General features: G+C 41.9%; 1 protein-coding gene across 2 annotated transcripts; it reads left to right on the forward strand.

Annotated features, from left to right (window-relative positions):
* Nucleotides 1–1,038: 1,038 nt before the first annotated feature.
* ATG101 (autophagy related 101) lies at nt 1,039–19,106 on the forward strand. 2 transcript variants are annotated; one of them, XM_075336906.1, is made up of 3 exons: nt 1,039–1,138; nt 5,818–6,103; nt 18,357–19,106. In XM_075336906.1, exons 2-3 carry the CDS (start codon nt 5,852–5,854, stop codon nt 18,759–18,761), a joined length of 657 nt encoding a protein of 218 aa, XP_075193021.1. In that variant the 5' UTR covers nt 1,039–1,138; nt 5,818–5,851; the 3' UTR covers nt 18,762–19,106. The 2 variants fall into 2 exon arrangements, with proteins under 2 accessions (XP_075193021.1, XP_075193022.1); XM_075336907.1 differs by lacking the exon at nt 1,039–1,138 and adding an exon at nt 1,188–1,355.
* The last annotated feature ends 422 nt before the right edge of the window (nt 19,107–19,528 follow it).

The raw sequence follows: 19,528 nt of genomic DNA on the forward strand, positions 1-19,528 counted from the left end.
AGTATATCACATACTTTGGGTCACGTGTCCGCTCGGTCTTGCTGGTGGCCTCAGTGCAGGTGAGCATATGACATACATGGAATCATGACTGCTCGATCTCATTGGCGGCCTCTCCATGCAGGTGAGCATATCATACTTGGGGTCGCGAGTCTGCTCGGTCTCGCTGGTGACTTCTCAGTGCAGGTGAGCATATGTACTTGGGGGTCACGTGACTGCTCCCCATCTGTCATGTGCGGCCTCCCTCAGTGCAGGTGACCATATCACATACTTTGGGTCACGTGTCCGCTCAGTCTTGCTGGTGGCCTCAGTGCAGCTGAGTATGACCTTCCTCGTGACCGCTGTCTCGCTGCCAGTACTGGAGCCCTCAGCACACGCATGCAATTTCACCTTTCAGGAAAACCAATCAGCACCAGAGAATCCTCATAGCGTGTGATGTGAGGATTTGAGCCTGCAGCTGTGTAGTGACTGCAGACTTTTGACATACAGCCCCTTTAAGCAGAAACTTACAAGCGGCCATGTATGACCCTCCCTCTGTGAAACCTGTAGTCGTGTGATGCCGGCCTCCTTATGTCCTCAGTGAGGCCCTGTGCACTGAATTGGTCAGTATTTCACATTAGTATTTATAAGCCACATCCAGCAGTGGGTAATACAGAAGTGGTCACGTGCTTCTATTCCTCTGCTTGTTCCACTCCTGGTTTTAGCTACAAATACTGAGGTAAAAGAGCTCGTACTGAACATGTGAGCGTCGCCTGAGGACTATCATGGCCTCTCCTCCTTGCTCTGCCCTTTACCCGCTGCCCCGGCCTCCGTAACCCGTGCAGATAGGACACGGTCACAGCGTCTCACTGAGCCCAGGAAAGCTCCCGCCACCGGGAGGCCTGGAATATGCCGCTGTAGCAGACATTGGTGTGGCCTGGCCTGTGCAATACCCACTCAGCTGCACATACGTGTAATCCACAGACGTCACACACGGTGCAGCAGTACGTCACACGGCTCGTACGTTTCTCCGTCCTACGTCCTCCCCCACCCATGGAGGAGCTATACTAACTCCGCCCAAGTCCGATCACATGGTTGTGACGTAATGCAAGGTCCTACAGCTCGCGATCACCTACAACTCAGTCCTGCTGCTGAATGTGACGTAAGTGGAGCCGTTGTAATATCACATATAGTGCAAAGTGCATAAAACCGAGGAGCAGCGGCTGCAGCTGTGTGCATGGTACAGTCCGCTCCCCACGAGGTTCGCTGGTGATGGTACGGCCCAGTGACGTGTATTGTTTTGGTTCTGCCAGTAACAGGAAGAGCGCGGTGTGGTGCGGGCGCCGCTATTTCTCCGCACTCCTTGGCTCCTATACACGGTGGGTCTACAGATCGGTGCTAACGTGGACGTCTGTAGTGCAGGGTATCACGATAGGTCACCGGGGCTGGGCAGAAGGGGAGAGACGGAGGCTGTGACCCCGGGGATGGCGGCTTCATTCTCCGGAGATCACCTCAGCCCACAGCTAACATGGGTGGAAGGGCTGACCTTTATAATGCGTGTATAGCGGTGTCTATGGTGGTATACTGTGATGTACATGGTATGTGTATAACACGGTGTATGGCAGTATAGATGGTATGTGTATAACATGGTGTATGGCAGTATAGATGGTATGTGTATAACATGGTGTATGGCAGTATAGATGGTATGTGTATAACACGGTGTATGGCAGTATAGATGGTATGTGTATAACATGGTGTATGGCAGTATAGATGGTATGTGTATAACACGGTGTATGGCAGTATAGATGGTATGTGTATAACACGGTGTATGGCAGTATAGATGGTATGTGTATAACATGGTGTATGGCAGTATAGATGGTATGTGTATAACATGGTGTATGGCAGTATAGATGGTATGTGTATAACATGGTGTATGGCAGTATAGATGGTATGTGTATAACACGGTGTATGGCAGTATAGATGGTATGTGTATAACATGGTGTATGGCAGTATAGATGGTATGTGTATAACATGGTGTATGGCAGTATAGATGGTATGTGTATAACATGGTGTATGGCAGTATAGATGGTATGTGTATAACACGGTGTATGGCAGTATAGATGGTATGTGTATAACACGGTGTATGGCAGTATAGATGGTATGTGTATAACATGGTGTATGGCAGTATAGATGGTATGTGTATAACATGGTGTATGGCAGTATAGATGGTATGTGTATAACACGGTGTATGGCAGTATAGATGGTATGTGTTTAACACTGTGTATGGCAGTATAGATGGTATGTGTATAACACGGTGTATGGCAGTATAGATGGTATGTGTATAACACGGTGTATGGCAGTATAGATGGTATGTGTATAACACGGTGTATGGCAGTATAGATGGTATGTGTATAACACGGTGTATGGCAGTATAGATGGTATGTGTATAACACGGTGTATGGCAGTATAGATGGTATGTGTATAACACGGTGTATGGCAGTATAGATGGTATGTGTATAACACGGTGTATGGCAGTATAGATGGTATGTGTATAACACGGTGTATGGCAGTATAGATGGTATGTGTATAACACGGTGTATGGCAGTATAGATGGTATGTGTATAACGGTGTATGGCAGTATAGATGGTATGTGTATAACACGGTGTATGGCAGTATAGATGGTATGTGTATAACACGGTGTATGGCAGTATAGATGGTATGTGTATAACACGGTGTATGGCAGTATAGATGGTATGTGTATAACACGGTGTATGGCAGTATAGATGGTATGTGTATAACACGGTGTATGGCAGTATAGATGGTATGTGTATAACACGGTGTATGGCAGTATAGATGGTATGTGTATAACACGGTGTATGGCAGTATAGATGGTATGTGTATAACACGGTGTATGGCAGTATAGATGGTATGTGTATAACACGGTGTATGGCAGTATAGATGGTATGTGTATAACACGGTGTATGGCAGTATAGATGGTATGTGTATAACACGGTGTATGGCAGTATAGATGGTATGTGTATAACACGGTGTATGGCAGTATAGATGGTATGTGTATAACACGGTGTATGGCAGTATAGATGGTATGTGTATAACACGGTGTATGGCAGTATAGATGGTATGTGTATAACACGGTGTATGGCAGTATAGATGGTATGTGTATAACACGGTGTATGGCAGTATAGATGGTATGTGTATAACACGGTGTATGGCAGTATAGATGGTATGTGTATAACACGGTGTATGGCAGTATAGATGGTATGTGTATAACACGGTGTATGGCAGTATAGATGGTATGTGTATAACACGGTGTATGGCAGTATAGATGGTATGTGTATAACACGGTGTATGGCAGTATAGATGGTATGTGTATAACACGGTGTATGGCAGTATAGATGGTATGTGTATAACACGGTGTATGGCAGTATAGATGGTATGTGTATAACACGGTGTATGGCAGTATAGATGGTATGTGTATAACACGGTGTATGGCAGTATAGATGGTATGTGTATAACACGGTGTATGGCAGTATAGATGGTATGTGTATAACACGGTGTATGGCAGTATAGATGGTATGTGTATAACACGGTGTATGGCAGTATAGATGGTATGTGTATAACACGGTGTATGGCAGTATAGATGGTATGTGTATAACACGGTGTATGGCAGTATAGATGGTATGTGTATAACACGGTGTATGGCAGTATAGATGGTATGTGTATAACACGGTGTATGGCAGTATAGATGGTATGTGTATAACACGGTGTATGGCAGTATAGATGGTATGTGTATAACACGGTGTATGGCAGTATAGATGGTATGTGTATAACACGGTGTATGGCAGTATAGATGGTATGTGTATAACACGGTGTATGGCAGTATAGATGGTATGTGTATAACACGGTGTATGGCAGTATAGATGGTATGTGTATAACACGGTGTATGGCAGTATAGATGGTATGTGTATAACACGGTGTATGGCAGTATAGATGGTATGTGTATAACACGGTGTATGGCAGTATAGATGGTATGTGTATAACACGGTGTATGGCAGTATAGATGGTATGTATATCTACAAACAGGAGTTTAAATGCGTTTACCAAAACATTTTTATTAATATGCAAAAAGCGGTGGCACACTGAAAAGGAGAAAAGCGGTATAAACACATGAAGAGACGCTCATGTCTATGAAAGTTAGTAAAATACAATCATATGGCACCAGGAGTTATATGAATAAACCACTAAATCCAATTGATAACAAGAAACCTGGGATAAGAAGAATTCAGCTAAATGGTCTCGTGGAAGTCAGTTATACCACAAATATCAAAGTATTAAATGTTAGACGCATTTCATATAAGGGTAACTATTTGTCACACATAATGGAAATAATTTAATAAGAAAGAAATGTCAGTAACCCTGACAAGGATACATATATCCCAGAATAATGAATGCATACAAGGAAATGGTTATATCAAGGGTTAATGCCCCAGAATAGTTTGCCTATACATGCCTGTATAAGGTGCCTAGTGCAAAAGTATGAAGACTAACATCAATGTACCAAAGAAGGAAAGTTCCCCCAACACTCCCCGACGCACGTTTCACCAGGGAAACAGAAGATTCCATGTATAGCTTCTTCAGGGAGGGAGACAACATCACAAACTTTCAAGTTCCCCAAGAAGGCTGGTCTGCCTCGAAAGACAAATGCAAGAGAGGACCGGATAATGCAGAGACTCTCCATGGGTAAGCGTTTCAGCACTGCAGCTGGAATTATTCGCTAGTTCAGAGCTGAGCAGGGTAAAGATCTGTCACGTCATAGTATCACGACATTTAAGAGCATTTGGACTGAAAGCCCACTCTGCAGTGACCAAACCTCTGATTAGCAGAAAGAATCAAAAGGCTAGACTCACCTTTTGTAGAGGAGAAATGGTTCACAGTTCATTTTAGTGATGAAAGAAAGTTTATTTGGCCCTGATGGGAAACATTATGTTCATCAACAAACTGGGGAAAGTCTGAACCCAAAGTGTGTTAAGAAGTCAGTGAAAGGTGGTGGAGGAAGTATCATGGTTTGGGGAATGTTTTCTGCAGCAGGAGTTGGACGTCAACATACAGCAAAATGGCAGAGTGAATGCAAGTGTGTATCATAACCTTCTTCAACAACACGTGGTTCCTTACTTGTGTTCCTCACTCAACCATCCAGCAATTTTCATGTAGGACAATGCCCCCTGTCACACAGCAAAATGGGGAAAGCAGTTCATTGAAGCTGAAATATTGAAACAATGATATGGCCGACCAGAGTCCTGCTCTAAACCCAATAGAAAACCTCTGAAAAATCCTTAGTTACAAAGTTGTGGCCAAGAAACCCACAACAAAGAACTGTGAAAGAGACTGGGAAAAGAGTGGTCCTAAATCGCACCAGAGCAGTGTGAGAGACTAGTGATGTCCTGTGGCTGCAGATGGGCTGCAGTCATTCAAGGCAAAGGCCTGTACACTTCCTACTGATTGTTGACTGTTGTTACCTTCAGAAAATTTAGTTATAATCTTTCTCTGTGCTACAGTCATTGTTGTTCTCTAATTATGATCATCATGTTTTGGATAAAATAAAGGTTTTATGTTGATAAGCTTTTGATCTTTTGTAAAACACTGTTCTAGTGGCATAGTGTACCCCTTACAAAAACACCATCAAATGTTGATCAAATGTAGATTCCATTATTTCTGAAAAAAAAAGTGATCGTACGTTGTTCTCTAATTTTGATCTCCAATGTAAGTGTTGACTTTAAATGTGTTTGTTTTTTGTTTTTTTTTTTTCTTCTTTTACACATATAGGAAAAAGTAGGACATTGTGCAACATTTAGAGACCATGAATTGCCGTTCAGAGGTGTTAGAAGTGTCTGTGGAGGGTCGACAGGTGGAGGAAGCAATGCTAGCCGTCCTACATACTATACTTCTTCACAGAAGCACAGGCAAGTTCCATTACAAGAAAGAAGGCACCTATTCCATTGGCACTGTGGGAACCCAAGACATAGACTGTGACTTCATAGAATTTACATATGTCCGGGTCTCATCAGAAGAGCTGGACAGAGCCCTGCGCAAAGCTGTCAATGAGTTCAAGGTGAGACATTCATGTGTGTGTGTGTGTGTGTGTGTGTGTGTGTACTTTGATCAATAAGATCCTGAAATGTTAAAGCCTAAAGCTTTTTCAGTTGTAGCCAGTATATGTCAAATTGTACAATTTGTAAGTGTGGAATTATTATAACATGTCTATATTCATCTGCCTTAAAGGGGTTGTCCACTACTTGGACAACCCCATTCTTATTCCTCATGTTTGCCACCATAAATATAAAGCATATACTCGACTTTGTTGCCGGCAAGGTTCCAGAGGGTTGTTTTTTTTTTTTTGTTTTTTTTTTTATGGGGGCGAACATAGGGCATGAGGAGGGGTTGTTCAAGTAGTGGACATTTTATTGAATATATCAAACAGAGGCATGTTTAGAAAGATGAGTTTTAGCACTATGCCTAAAAAGTGATACTAGGGTGTATGTGTATTACCTGAGTCATGTGTGCAGTTCTGGTGCTCTAAAGAGTAGAGATGAGCGAAGCTGAGGTTTGAGGCTCGGGATCTGAACTAGACTTCCAAAAAAACAAGGTTCGGGTTCGAAGTTCGAGTGAGCTATGAGTGCAAATCACTTAAGCAAGCAGCAATGTGTGTGGGTATGAGTGATGATCAGCCCTGTGTGAGCCGCTTACAGTGTTTGAATCAGGGCTGTGGAGTCGGAGTCGTGGAGTCGGAGTCGGAGTCGGAGCTCATTTTGGTGGAGTCGGAGTCGGTATAAAATGCACCGACTCCGACTCCTAAAATATATAATAAATTGGGGACAGGAGTGCAATGCAGAATGTGCTGAATATTTTACTAAATAATAACATTTAGTATAATGCTTATATTTAAGTGAAAAATTTATTGTAGTACAATGTGAACATCAGACATTTAATTGTTTTTATGATACAATAATCAAGATATTTGGATAGAACATAAAATATTTATTGGAATACAACTTTAGAACACAAAAAACTAATAAATTGTAAATATGTAAAATATATATATATATATATATATATATATATTAGTGTATATACACACACAAGATATATATGTAATCTACTGTATATTACATAGTGTATTACATATTTACAATTTATTACAGTTTTTTGTGTTCTAAAGTTGTATTCCAATAAATATATTTTATGTTCTATCCAAATATCTTGATTATTGTATCATAAAAATTATTAAATGTCTGATGTTCACATACACATATTCATGTACTACAATAAATTTTTCACCTAACTATAAGCAATATATGTAGGAGCCGGAGTCGGAGTCGGAGCCGGAGTCGGAGTCGGTGCAAGAGAATTTGAGGAGTCGGAGTCGAAGGTTTGGCTTACCGACTCCACAGCCCTGGTTTGAATAGCTCACATTGGGGGTAACAGTGTGATCTGATGTAGTGTGCACACACGCACAAAAAAGAAAATGTAAAAAACCTCCTCCCGCCCTCCCCTGGAAGTGATCTGCTTATGGCTGGCTGCATGTGGGGGGAGACATGAACTGCCCAATTACTGACTTCCATTGAGGTTTGAATCAAGTCAGGGTCACAAACCGAACTTTATCGAAGATTCGACTGTACCCAGCGAACCGACCTCCAAAGGTTCGACCACCTCTACTAAAGAGTCATGCAGTGCTGGCTCATGACACTTCAGTAACAGGCCAAAAAGGACATATTTGATTCCTGAGGGGTGTCTGGTTTCATCTGCATGTTAAATTTTTATCGACCGACTAAAAATCATTGTGATAAATGGCATTGAGTGCTATAATTAGATGGCAATCCAGACCTTTTAAATCCTGTCAGTGTCAACAATGTACCTGTTAAGCGCTCCAGGACCACCGGCGGTATATAAATGATAAATGTCGGCTTCTGCTAGGCTTTGTACAGAGCCGACGTTTATCAATGGTTGGCGGTGAGGAGGGGATTGCGACACCCCCTCCCCCCCCCCCCCCCCCCCCCCCCCCCCGCATGCTGCCATCACCGGGTTTCCCTGGAGACATCACCAGGACCTCATTGGACAGGTCTTGTTGATGTTAACTAGGGATGATCGAATACCAAAATATCCGACTTTACGATATCCGACGAATAGGTCACCACTATTCGACTATTCGCGGCCCAATGCAAGTCTATGGGAAACACGAATAATTTCACATTGGACCTAACGGCGACCTGTGGTGACAAAGGAAAAGGCCGAAATGGAGGGGAAAAGGCAGTCTCTCTCTCTCTCTCTGCGCCAACGTGTATGTAAATGAAGCCAATCATAGTAACATCACAACAAAGATGGCTGCAGTGTTACTGTGAAGAGCAAGCAACATCAGAAGTGTTAATTGGCTGGAAAACAGGCACCAGGAATTCAGAAATGAAAATGGAAGTATCGGAGCAGATGTTTTATCCGTCGGATACCGAATGGTGTCGAATACATTCGCTCATCCCTAATGTTAACCCTTTTCATTCCTCTATGTGCAGCGATCAATAGTGACCACGGCACATAATGTTTCAGAGGTACTGAGAACTGCTTCTCTTACTGCTCCCGGGTCTCCTGATCACTGAGGACCTGAGGGCTGTCATAGCAGCCAGAGGTCACATGATGACCTCTGGGTTTCCTATGTATGATGGCCTGTGAGACAGCCTGCAGCAGAGTCTGATTAGGCGATCTGAAGCCTGACACTGAGTGTAATGCATTGCTATGCTGCTGCATAGCAATTCAGTATAACAGCAATCAGACTAAGTTAAAGTCCTATATAGGGACCAGGTAAAAATAGTTAAGAAAAGTAAAAAAAAAAAAAAAAAAACTTGGAAAATGTAAAAATCAAATTATACTCAAAAATACATTTATATAAAAACAAAGTACAATTATTTGGTTATCACCGCATCTGGCCTGACTTGATCTATAAAACTGTCACACTATTTAACCCCTACAGTTTAAAACAAAAAGCATCAAAAAATGATTCATCATATTGCAGAAAAAGTGTAATAAAACGCAATCAAAAAGTTGAATATAAACAAAAATGGTATTACTGAAAACTACATCTTGTCCCACAAAAAACAAGCCGCCACACAGCTCCATCAGTGGAAACGTAAAAAAGCTATAGCTCTGAAAATACAGTAATGCAAGACATTTTTTTTTCTAAAAAAGTTTTTGTGTAAAATCGGCAAAACATAAGATATAAATGTGGTATCAGTGTAACCGTACTGACTCGAAGAATAAACCGGTGTTACTTTTGCCAACGGTGAACGGCATAAAAAAATCCCAAAACGCCAATTCCCGAATTGCTGCTTAATGTTAATTCTACCTACCAAAAATGAGAATAAAAATCTATCCAAAAATGTTATGTCCCCGAGAATGGTACCAATAAAAAAATGTCCACTCGCCCCTCCCCCCCCCCCCACCCTTCCAAAATCAAGACCTCACACGGATGGCTCTCGGAACGGAACAAGGCGCTTGCTATCTATTCTAGACAATTGTGGGCTATAGAATGCAAATGGCGCTCCTTCCCTTCTCAGCCGTGCGCTCAAATTGTAGAATTCCACTACATATGAGGTATCAGTGTACTCAGGAGAAATTGCATAATGATATGATCCCTAAAAAAAATGGTTTTGTAAATTTTGTTGGAAAAATTAGAAATTGCTGATTAAACTTTGAATCCTTCTAGCTTCCTAACAAAAAAAAGTTATGTTTCAGAAATTGTAAACTAGACATGTGGGAAATGGTATTTAACTATTTTATATAACATAACTTTCTGGTTTAAAGATATAAAAATTAAATGTTTCAAAATTTCTGCCAAATTTCCAATATTTTCACAAGTAAACTCAAAAGTTATCATCTTAATTTTATCCCTATCCTAAAGTACAAAATGTCACGAAAAAACAACTTCCGAATCACTGGGATCTGTTGAATTATCCCAGACTTATAACCTGTCAAACTGACACTGGTAAATTAAAAAATTGCCTCGGTCACAAAGTCAAAACCAGGCTTTTGTGCGAAAGGGTTAAGTTAGGACATAACGTGATCTACTCCTGTCTCCACATATAAATGTCCCCCGGTTCTTTGTAATCCATCCAGTTTGTATTAACCTCATTTAGGATTAGTTCGTTGTATCTATACTACAATTTTTCAAGTCTTTCATTGTACAAAAAAAAACATGCCTTGTAGTTCATAATCTTTTTCCCAGCATTAACCCTCCCTAGATTTCTGATACTGTTTGAAATTAAAATCAGTGTTCAAAAGATGGAGGTCTTACAAGTGACTTATAGCGGGGTAATATTACACCGGTATCTCAGGATTTTCTTTTATACACCCTAAAAACGTATTTGCTTACTGTAGTTGTAATCAGAATACCAAAGTTCTTTTCCTGCTCTGTATAGGGCTAAGTAATTAGAAAGGGACTTGAGAATTATACTCTCCAGATGTTGAAAAAGGATTGGGAAGGTGACTTTCAATGTCCCCATTCGTGTTCTCTTATAAATCATCATCCCAGAGGTGTCTGTCAGTGGTTTACTTCTCTATCCATTGATGATCTAGTCATACCCATCCATACTGAGTGTCCATGAATATGGGAAGTTAATTTGGAATTGCTGTTAAGCTATTGAGTGGTGGACAGTAAGTGAGAGTATGGCCTGCTTAAAATGAACTATAGAACTGCATTGGTTACTAAAGATGAGCCAGACTGGCTTGCAAAGTCTCCTTAAGGAGAATAGTGTTCCCCCGTGGTCCCCCCACATAGCTTCTCATGAGCCAGATCAGACACCCCATACTTTGCACTGACGAGGATCAAGCACCCCCGAAACACCGTGTCTGCAAATTGGGATTCTGATCTGGCATAAAATCCTAAGTCCTATACAAAGGATTGTTAAAAATCCACTTCTGACTTTTAGGATTGCTACTTCCAATAGGTGGCGCTGCGCTAGAGTTTGTCTCCTTTCCTGGAGAGACAATTTAAAGATGAGCGAACATTTGGAGGTTCGGTTCGCTAGGCGCAATGGAACCGAACCTCCACTGGTTCAGACTTGCTTGAGCCCGGTTCGAAAACACTGAATGGCAGTTTGAATCTCCGTCCACATACAGCCAGACATAAGCAGATTACTTCTTGGGAAGGGAGGGCAGGCTTTTTCAATTTTTTTTTTTTTTTTTCATTGTTTGGTGCACATTACCTATGATCACGCAGTTGTTACCCCCAGTGAGGGGGTAAACACTGCAAGCGGCTCACACAGGGCTGAGCCCCGAGCGTACCGGAGCACAGCAATGCTCGTGTGAGTTAAGTTCCCTTGTAAAGCATCCGAACCCGAGCTCTGTTTTTTAAGTTGGTGTTCGGTTCAAAAACCAAACCTCAGGTTCGCTCCTCTTTTATTGGCTACTACCGCCAGCTCCATTCTTCTGGCTTCGATTCACTTTCTGAAATCTTCATTATATATTCTTCTACAATGCATGACTAGCAAAACTTATTTAAAACATTTTTTATCCTTTGGCATAACTAGTAGAAACAAAACTTATGATTCATTTCATTTAAATGTGGTTTCTGGTTTAATTTCCATTGCTGCTTGGGGGGCAAAAAGATCTAACAAATTCAATGGATGTCTGCTCTGTCAGCACAGATCATTGTGTGCATACACCCGGCTTCATAGTGTACATGACCCAAACTCCGAGCTGAAATCCCCCGTCGGACGCAATGGTGGCGGAGAGGTGAGTGGGATCATCCTGTGACGCTGCGTATTCATTAGCATGTTACCACACCCAGAGGGACATACTGACATGCTAATGGAGCCGACTGACCAGGGGAAGTAACGCCCAGGGGGCTAGTCATAGCTCATAGCATACAAAAAAGATCTTTAGAAATACTTTTTCTAAAGATCTCTTTATCTGTGCTAGTGTATACAGGCACGGTTAGGCAGGGATTAGCAATGTGTACCCAGAACTGCTCGTGGTTCTAGGTGCATATTGGACCTGACAGGTTCCCTTTAATAGTTTGTGGGATCCTAGATTTTGATAACTTTTTTTGCTTAGCTAGTTTATGAATAACACTTATCAAACTAAACAGCTGGATGGGTGATACCTGTATGATTTTATGGGTTTGAATTTAGGGGTCTACCACTGATTTCTAGAATGGGGGCCAGCGTGACCTATGTAAATGAAGCAGTAGTGTTCACAACTGGTCACCGCTCCAGGAGTGGTGGTCACTATATTCACATGGAGGACTTGAAACCCTATATTCAGTGGAGGGCTCCGCCAATTATACATTTAACACTTGTATTGTGGATGATCAACATTCTCTACAAGAAAACAATTGTCTAGTGCAAGAACGTATGGTAACCATACATGACACAGGGATTCAGACATCCAAAGCGAATTTATGCCATAACCCTCTAAGGCCCAGGGCAAAGCATTCATAGCAGGGCATTCCGTGTCAGATATATCTGCCTGAAATAACAATTGGATCCATAGTAATGATTGTTGTTCTTCATTGCTCAAATGGCATTAATATTTACATTTTTCAAAAACCTAAAGGATCTTTCCATGAAACAGAAAAGATTGACATTGTGATGCAGTCTGTACAGTGTGGCTTTAATGGCCAGGTCTGACTCGCTAGCTTTTTAACGGCAATGTCTCCAAAATAAATGTCCCGCAAATGCATCTCCTAATCTTCTATGGTGTTGTACCGCATGCTTTTGTTACCTTTGTCTAGAAAAGGAAGTGCACAGGTGGCTGCACTTGGCAATAAGTGGTTAGATCATAGTCTTATTTGCCTTACATTGAAATCTATGGGGCGTTAATGAGATTCCTGAAGAGCTTCTTGGTTCTCCACTTGCTTTTCATTGAGCACTTGCAAAACAATTCTGTATATGCTTCAGTCCTTGTAAGGCTATGTGCGCACGTTGCGTAAATACATGCAGTTACGCTGCGCTTTGTAGCGCAGCGTAACTGCATGCGTCCTGCGTCCCCTGCACAATCTATGGAGATTGTGCAGGGGCCGTGCGCACGTGGTGTTTAAGAGCGCAGCGCTTCGGCTACTGCCGAAGCGCTGCGTAAAAAGAAGTGACATGTCACTTCTTTCCTGCGCTTTGTCGGCAGCCCCTGCTCTGTCTATGGCAGGAGCTGCAGGCAGAGCGCATGGAATCGGCTTTTTTTTTCACTACGGACATTTCTGCAGCAATCTAAAGCGCACATGTGCTCTTCAGATCGCTGCAGAAATTTCTGCAGGGCTAGTACGCAACGTGCGCACATAGCCTAACAAGTTATATAAGGACTTCACACATCTGGCGGCATATCAGTGTAACAAGGTTATCAACGGGGGCAGCTACACAAACCTCTGCCATCTGGAAAGAGATGAACCCGAGTGTCCGGATTTTTTTACTGTATAGTTAAATCTGGAGTGTTACAAGATTGAGGTCATCGTGCTTAGCCACAGGCAGTCCTAGGACTGCTGCCAATGTTAACGCTGCATCTGGCTGGAGCTAGGCTTGTCTGATTTAGTCACAAGGCTGTGCGTAGTTTATGACATGAGACCTCTCACATGATACGGTGCCAGTTGTGCCCACAGAGATCAGCACACGTGCAGGTTTAAGGTGGTGTACTCAATACTACGGTGGTTGTACAGTTACCAGTCATGCAGTTTGTCACACTGGCAAAATTAACAATTTTGGGTATGTAGGAAAATGTTTTAGGGTATGTGCGCACGTTGCTTTTTACCTGCTTTTTACCTGCTTTTTTGCTGCTTTTTCTTCTGCGCTGTTTAATGCCAAAATGGATGTGTTCTTCTATTCAAGCAAAGCCTATGGGAATTTGGGTTTCTTGTTCACACTATGTTTTTCAAAATGCTGCCTTTTTGTGGCAGAACTTTGGTCAAAAACTCAGCTTTTCAAAGAAGCAACATGTCAATTGTTTTTGCCATTTGGGTTTTGCACTGCAAAGCTGAGTTTTTGACCAAAGTTCTGCCACAAAAAGGCAGCATTTTGAACAACATAGTGTGAACAAGAAACCCAAATTCCCATAGACTTTGCTTGAATAGAAGAACACATCCATTTTGGCATTAAACAGCGCAGAAGAAAAAGCAGCAAAAAAGCAGGTAAAAAGCAGGTAAAAAGCAACGTGCGCACATACCCTTAGCCTTACATGTTATGAAGGTTTCAGTCAAGTTTCTTCAGAAAAACTTATGACGTGAATGACCATTTATAAGCTCCCCTTGGACGGCACTGCGAGAGCGCATTCCCACAAACCAACGTACATGTATGGCGCTTGATCGCGGCACCTCACAAGCCTAACCGACTAAATCCTCAGCAGATGTCAGCTATACAGTTATGACTGAAAGTGTTGGCACCCTTGAAATTATTTCAAATAATAAAGTATTTATCCCAGAAAATTTGAATTACACATGTTTTTTTTTTTTTTATACACGTGTTTATTTTCATTGTGTGTAGTGGAACAACACACTATGAGGAAAAAAAGGCAAATTTTACATATCACATAGCCCCAAAGATGGACTGGACAAAATTGGCACCCTCAACTTAATATTTGGTTACACACCCTTTGCAATAAACTGTAGTCAATCACTTCCAATAGGTATTAATAAGCTTCTTACACCTCTCATCTGATCATCTGAAATTTCGGACTACTCCTTCTTTTTTTTTTTTTTTTTTTTTTTTTTTTACAAACTGCTCCAGGTCTCATACTTGAGTGTCTTCTCCCAACAGCAATTTTAAGATCTCTCCACAGATGTTCCATGTGATGAGATCCAGACTTATTGTGGCCATTTCAGAACTCTCCAGCACTGTTTCCATTCATTTCTGGGTTCTTGAAGTATGTTTGGGGGTCATTGTCCTGCTTGAAGACCCATGACTTAGGATGCAAACCCAGCTTTTTGACACTGGACACTATATATTGCGATCCAAAATCCTTTGGTAGTCTTCATATTTCATGAAGCCTTGCACACACTCAATGCATCTAGTGCAAGAGGCAGCAAAACAACTCCAAAACATCTTTAAATCTCCACCATATTTGACTGTAAATACTATGTTCTTTTCTTTTGTAGGCCTCATTCCGCTTTCAGTGAGCAGTTGAATGATGTGCTTTACTAAAAAGCTCTAGGTGCTCACCACACATCTAGATACATTTCTTAAGGGCTGTAATTTTAAATTGTCACTTGTGAGGGGGTGTGCCCTGTTTAGTCAATTCAGGGGCTCTGAAAATGTGACATTGCATCCACAATCTATTCCAGATAATTTTGTTCTCCAAAAGTCAAATGGCGCTCATTTCCTCCTTCCCTTCCGAGCGCCCAAACAGTAGTTTTTCACCACATATGGAGTATCGGCATACATCTGCCAATCAGTGGCACAAACTGTGAACACAGTCCTTCCTGACTAATGAATGTGAAGGTTTGGGCTATTCGTGTCTCACTGAATGAGTACAGTAAGATGCGATATCTTGCAGTCATTGAACACCTTTTTTGTTTTTGCACCATAGAAAGATTCCTAATTTCCCACCTATCTGTTAGAGCCCTCGCTAATGCTCCAGTCTTTAGTCTTATTCACATTAAAAATGAAAGTCTCTGAAAAAGCACAAAACACATTGTGATAAGTCGTTGAATGGCATCTGGCAATGGTTGCAGGGGGGGGCGTCCTCTCAATGCCACATGCAGATGTCACATACTATACTATACTAATACTATACTATACTATACTATACTGGTGTTGGGGATGTCTACATATCCAGGCTGTTTTACATTAGCATTACTGAGACGGAGGCAGTATACCCTCATTCAAGATAATTTTCTATTTTTTTTTTTTTTTCTTTATTGTGGATCTAAAACATAAAATCCCCTTAAGGCCCAAGCCACATGGCGAGAAAAACAGTGCGAGTGGAGTGCGATAAAACATCGCATTCCACTCGGACCAATATTAGCGCACATGAGCGATTATTTTCTCAGCCCTAATCGGACCGAGAAAACAATCGCAGCATGCTGCGACTGTAATGCGAGACTTTCTCTCGCACCCATTCAAGTGTATGGGGCGAGAGAAAAATCTCACTGCACTCGCGGTACACCAGTGTACTGCGAGTGCAGGGAGAGAATGGCAATAGCTGGCTCCAGAGGAGAGAAGGAGAGAAATCCCGCCCGCCCCTCCTCAGTGCCGGCCCGCCCCCGCAGCTGAGGTCTGCTCGCACAGTCGGACCTCAGTCGCAGGGATACTCGCATGACACTCGGCTCTGCTGTACTGCCAGCGTCAGCGGAGTGTCATGCGAGGATCGCACTAGTGCCCCGTGTGGCCCCGGCCTAAGGCTGTGTCCACGGGAGAATGTATGTGTGGATTTTTCTGCATCAAAATCCGCACCTTTCCCGCAAAATCCACACCTTTTCATAGGTGCGGATTTGCCGCGGATTTACCACGGAATTGATGCGGATTTTGGTGCGGATTTTTATTTTTTTTTCCCAATTTTAAAGCCAAAATCCGGAAGAAAATCTGCAACAATAATTGACATGTTGCAGATTTTTCCGGACGAAAATCCGCACAATTTCCGCTGCGGAAAAATCCGCAGGTGTTGGCACAGCATTTCCCAAATGCCATAGAAATGGCTGGGGAGTAGCTGTGCTGAAGATTTTCGGGAAATCTGCGGCTTTTCCGCGAGAAATCCGTGGCAAAATCCGTGCATTTTACGCAGCGTGGGCACATAGCCTTACAGTGCAATCCGTTCTCATTTTTCTGTTTAACAAGGGCTTGTCTTTTTGTGAGACAAGTTAGTTTTAAGTCTTGTATGTTCTTCTGGTATGCGAGTCTTGCTCGTCCTTTTTCAACATGCCTAAAGTGCTAGGAGAAGCCCACTCGGCCAAACACTGGCCACCAGTGACTGGTTGGGAAAGCATTTCTGTGTGTTTTAGATGGGACCTGGGAATAAAGGCCAGTGGTAACTGGGTACATCTCAAAATCGTATCTGAGTGTGCATATTAACAGAGACCAAGCTAATGACAATTTTCCTGATTGTTACCATGGTTCGTACCATCACTCCATTTTGGACCAAACATTTTGCTTGTGTAGAACATTTGTTCTCAATCTAATATATAAAGCTGTGTGTGTGTGTGTGTATATATGTCCGGGATTGGCATCCGTACCGTCGCAGCTACAGCCACAAAATTTTGCACACTCGCACTTCTGGACCCCGATAGCGTCATAGGCTATGTTTCGAGGGGAAATTTTAACCCCGCTCTTTAGTTATTCGCCAAAAAACCTGCCTCCATTAAAGCGAATGGAGCTCGGAGCCACAGTGCAGCCAGAACTTCAGAAGAATGCGCAGTCACGCCCTTATATGGAATGTTGGCGTGTCACAATGCAGCCAGGGAAAGAGGCAGACACAGACAGGGTAAGAGACAGACACAAAGAGATAGATACAGACAGACTGGGAAAGTGACAGACTGGGAAAGAGACAGGCATAGACAGACTGGGAAAGAGACAGAGACAGTTACTCTCCCGGGCAGCGCTGGGTGCTATGTTGTGAGGCGAAATTTTAACCCCGCGCGTTCCAATTTACCAATCAATTTGGCCCATAATGGGGGAAAAAGTGAAACGAAAAGTGTTGGGGGCAAATTGACAGCTGCCAGATGTGAACAAGGGGAACTTAAAGAATGAGAGCGATGGCGCCAAAGAGTATATACCGTACAGTTGCTAAGGTGGGGCCCCGACATGGGATACTCACCACACTCGGGGATATGAACACACACACACAAAATGCGCCACACACTAACACGTGCTTGAACACATATACCACCCTCAGCACACATCTCACCACACATACACCAACCTCGCCACATAATTGCCCTAAATCACACACAAGTCTGGTATTATCCTTCAAAAATAAAAATCTGATTAATAAGCAGCCAAATTACAAGAACAACAAGTGTACCATATAGGAAATACGGCAGCTGTCAGTCACATGACCTGTCTATTATGTGTATCTGTGAGCAAATATATACTGTCAGGGGGAGGGCTTTCTGTTGCCTGGAGATTTATCAGGCTGCCAATAGCAACCAATCACAGCTTGGCTTCTATTTTGCTAGTTAATTAATCTGAGCTCTGGTTAATATAGGCAACAATTTAATAATTACATTTATATCTATTTGTTTTGTGGTTTTTGTGTGCAGAATACATTTTTGTTAATACATTCTATTTTGTTAACAGCAGTTATTAACCCGGGCGAAGCCGGGCAGTACAGCTAGTTACTTATATAGAATCAATACTCACTGCAAACATTTACTTTCCTAATCTATATTCTTTTCCTTTTCCCAGGATGCATTGAGGAATTCTGGAAGTGATGGCATCGGTCAAGTGTCTCTGGAATTCTTTCAGAAGAAAAAGTCCCGCTGGCCATTCTCAGACGAGTGCATCCCATGGGAAGTCTGGACCATCAAAGTAAACATTGTGTCACTAGCTACCGAACAGGAGCGACAAATCTGCAGAGAGAAAGTCGGAGAGAAACTTGGGGAGAAGATTATTAACATTGTGGAAGTGATGAACAGGCATGAATATCTGCCAAAAATGCCAACACAATCGGAGGTGGACAATGTGTTTGATACTAGCCTGAAGGATGTGCAGCCCTATCTGTACAAAATCTCTTTTCAGATTACAGACTCTCTGGGAACGTCCGTCACCACCACAATGCGGAGACTTATTAAAGACACTTTGGCTCTGTAGCAGCACAAATCTCAGCTGCTATATTTATAGAAAGGACTGGAATCAGTTTATGCCCATCAGTTACACATCATAAATTGTTACTGTCCTATGTATATAGACATTTTACTGTAAAGTTGTGTAATTCTTACAATAATAAAGCCAATCTGTACAGAATATTCCATGGCATTGGCTATTTGAGATTTCCCATATATCTGCTGATAAAATAGACTTTTCTGAAATGGATATTGCTTTACATAATAAATTCTGTCAGAGAAGGATGGTTTACCCTAAAGGAATCTGCTCCTGTTTTTAGTTAAGTATAAGAACTATTTGCTTAATTTGCAAATAAAAAAATATAAAAAGAAACCTTTATTTTTTTACATTTTTATGATTCGTTAAGTTAAAAACACCTATACCATATTCCTAATAGAAAGCTTAAAGCATATGAAATTACAGAATAAATACCACAAAAATTGCAAGCCAACTTTCAAACAGTATACATAAATCTTTTTAAGCAAAATGATAAAAATCAGTCTCAAAAGAATGGAACAGCCCAAGAGACAGATCATTATAAGCTGTGTAAATTGTGGATGAAAGAAAATGCAACAAAAATATCACCTAAACCATAAGTGACATACTCGCAAGTGGGAAAACTTTGTATATTGCCTAACATTGTATCATATATTCAAAGATAATGTGCAAATAACCAGCACACAGGGTCCCAAGTCAGGGTAACAAAGTGGTATCACGACGCGTGTTTCGCAACCTCAGTGCTTAATCCAGGACGA

This window comes from Anomaloglossus baeobatrachus, chromosome 2 (assembly GCF_048569485.1).
Source record: "Anomaloglossus baeobatrachus isolate aAnoBae1 chromosome 2, aAnoBae1.hap1, whole genome shotgun sequence".
Classification (NCBI taxonomy): Eukaryota; Metazoa; Chordata; class Amphibia; order Anura; family Aromobatidae; genus Anomaloglossus; species Anomaloglossus baeobatrachus.

Coding starts and splice junctions, on each gene's coding strand:
- ATG101 (XM_075336906.1), top strand. CDS start 5,852: ATGAATTGCCGTTCAGAGGTGTTAGAAGTGTCTGTGGAGGGTCGACAG. Junction 6,104..18,356: donor AAGCTGTCAATGAGTTCAAG/GTGAGACATTCA, acceptor TCCTTTTCCCAG/GATGCATTGAGGAATTCTGG.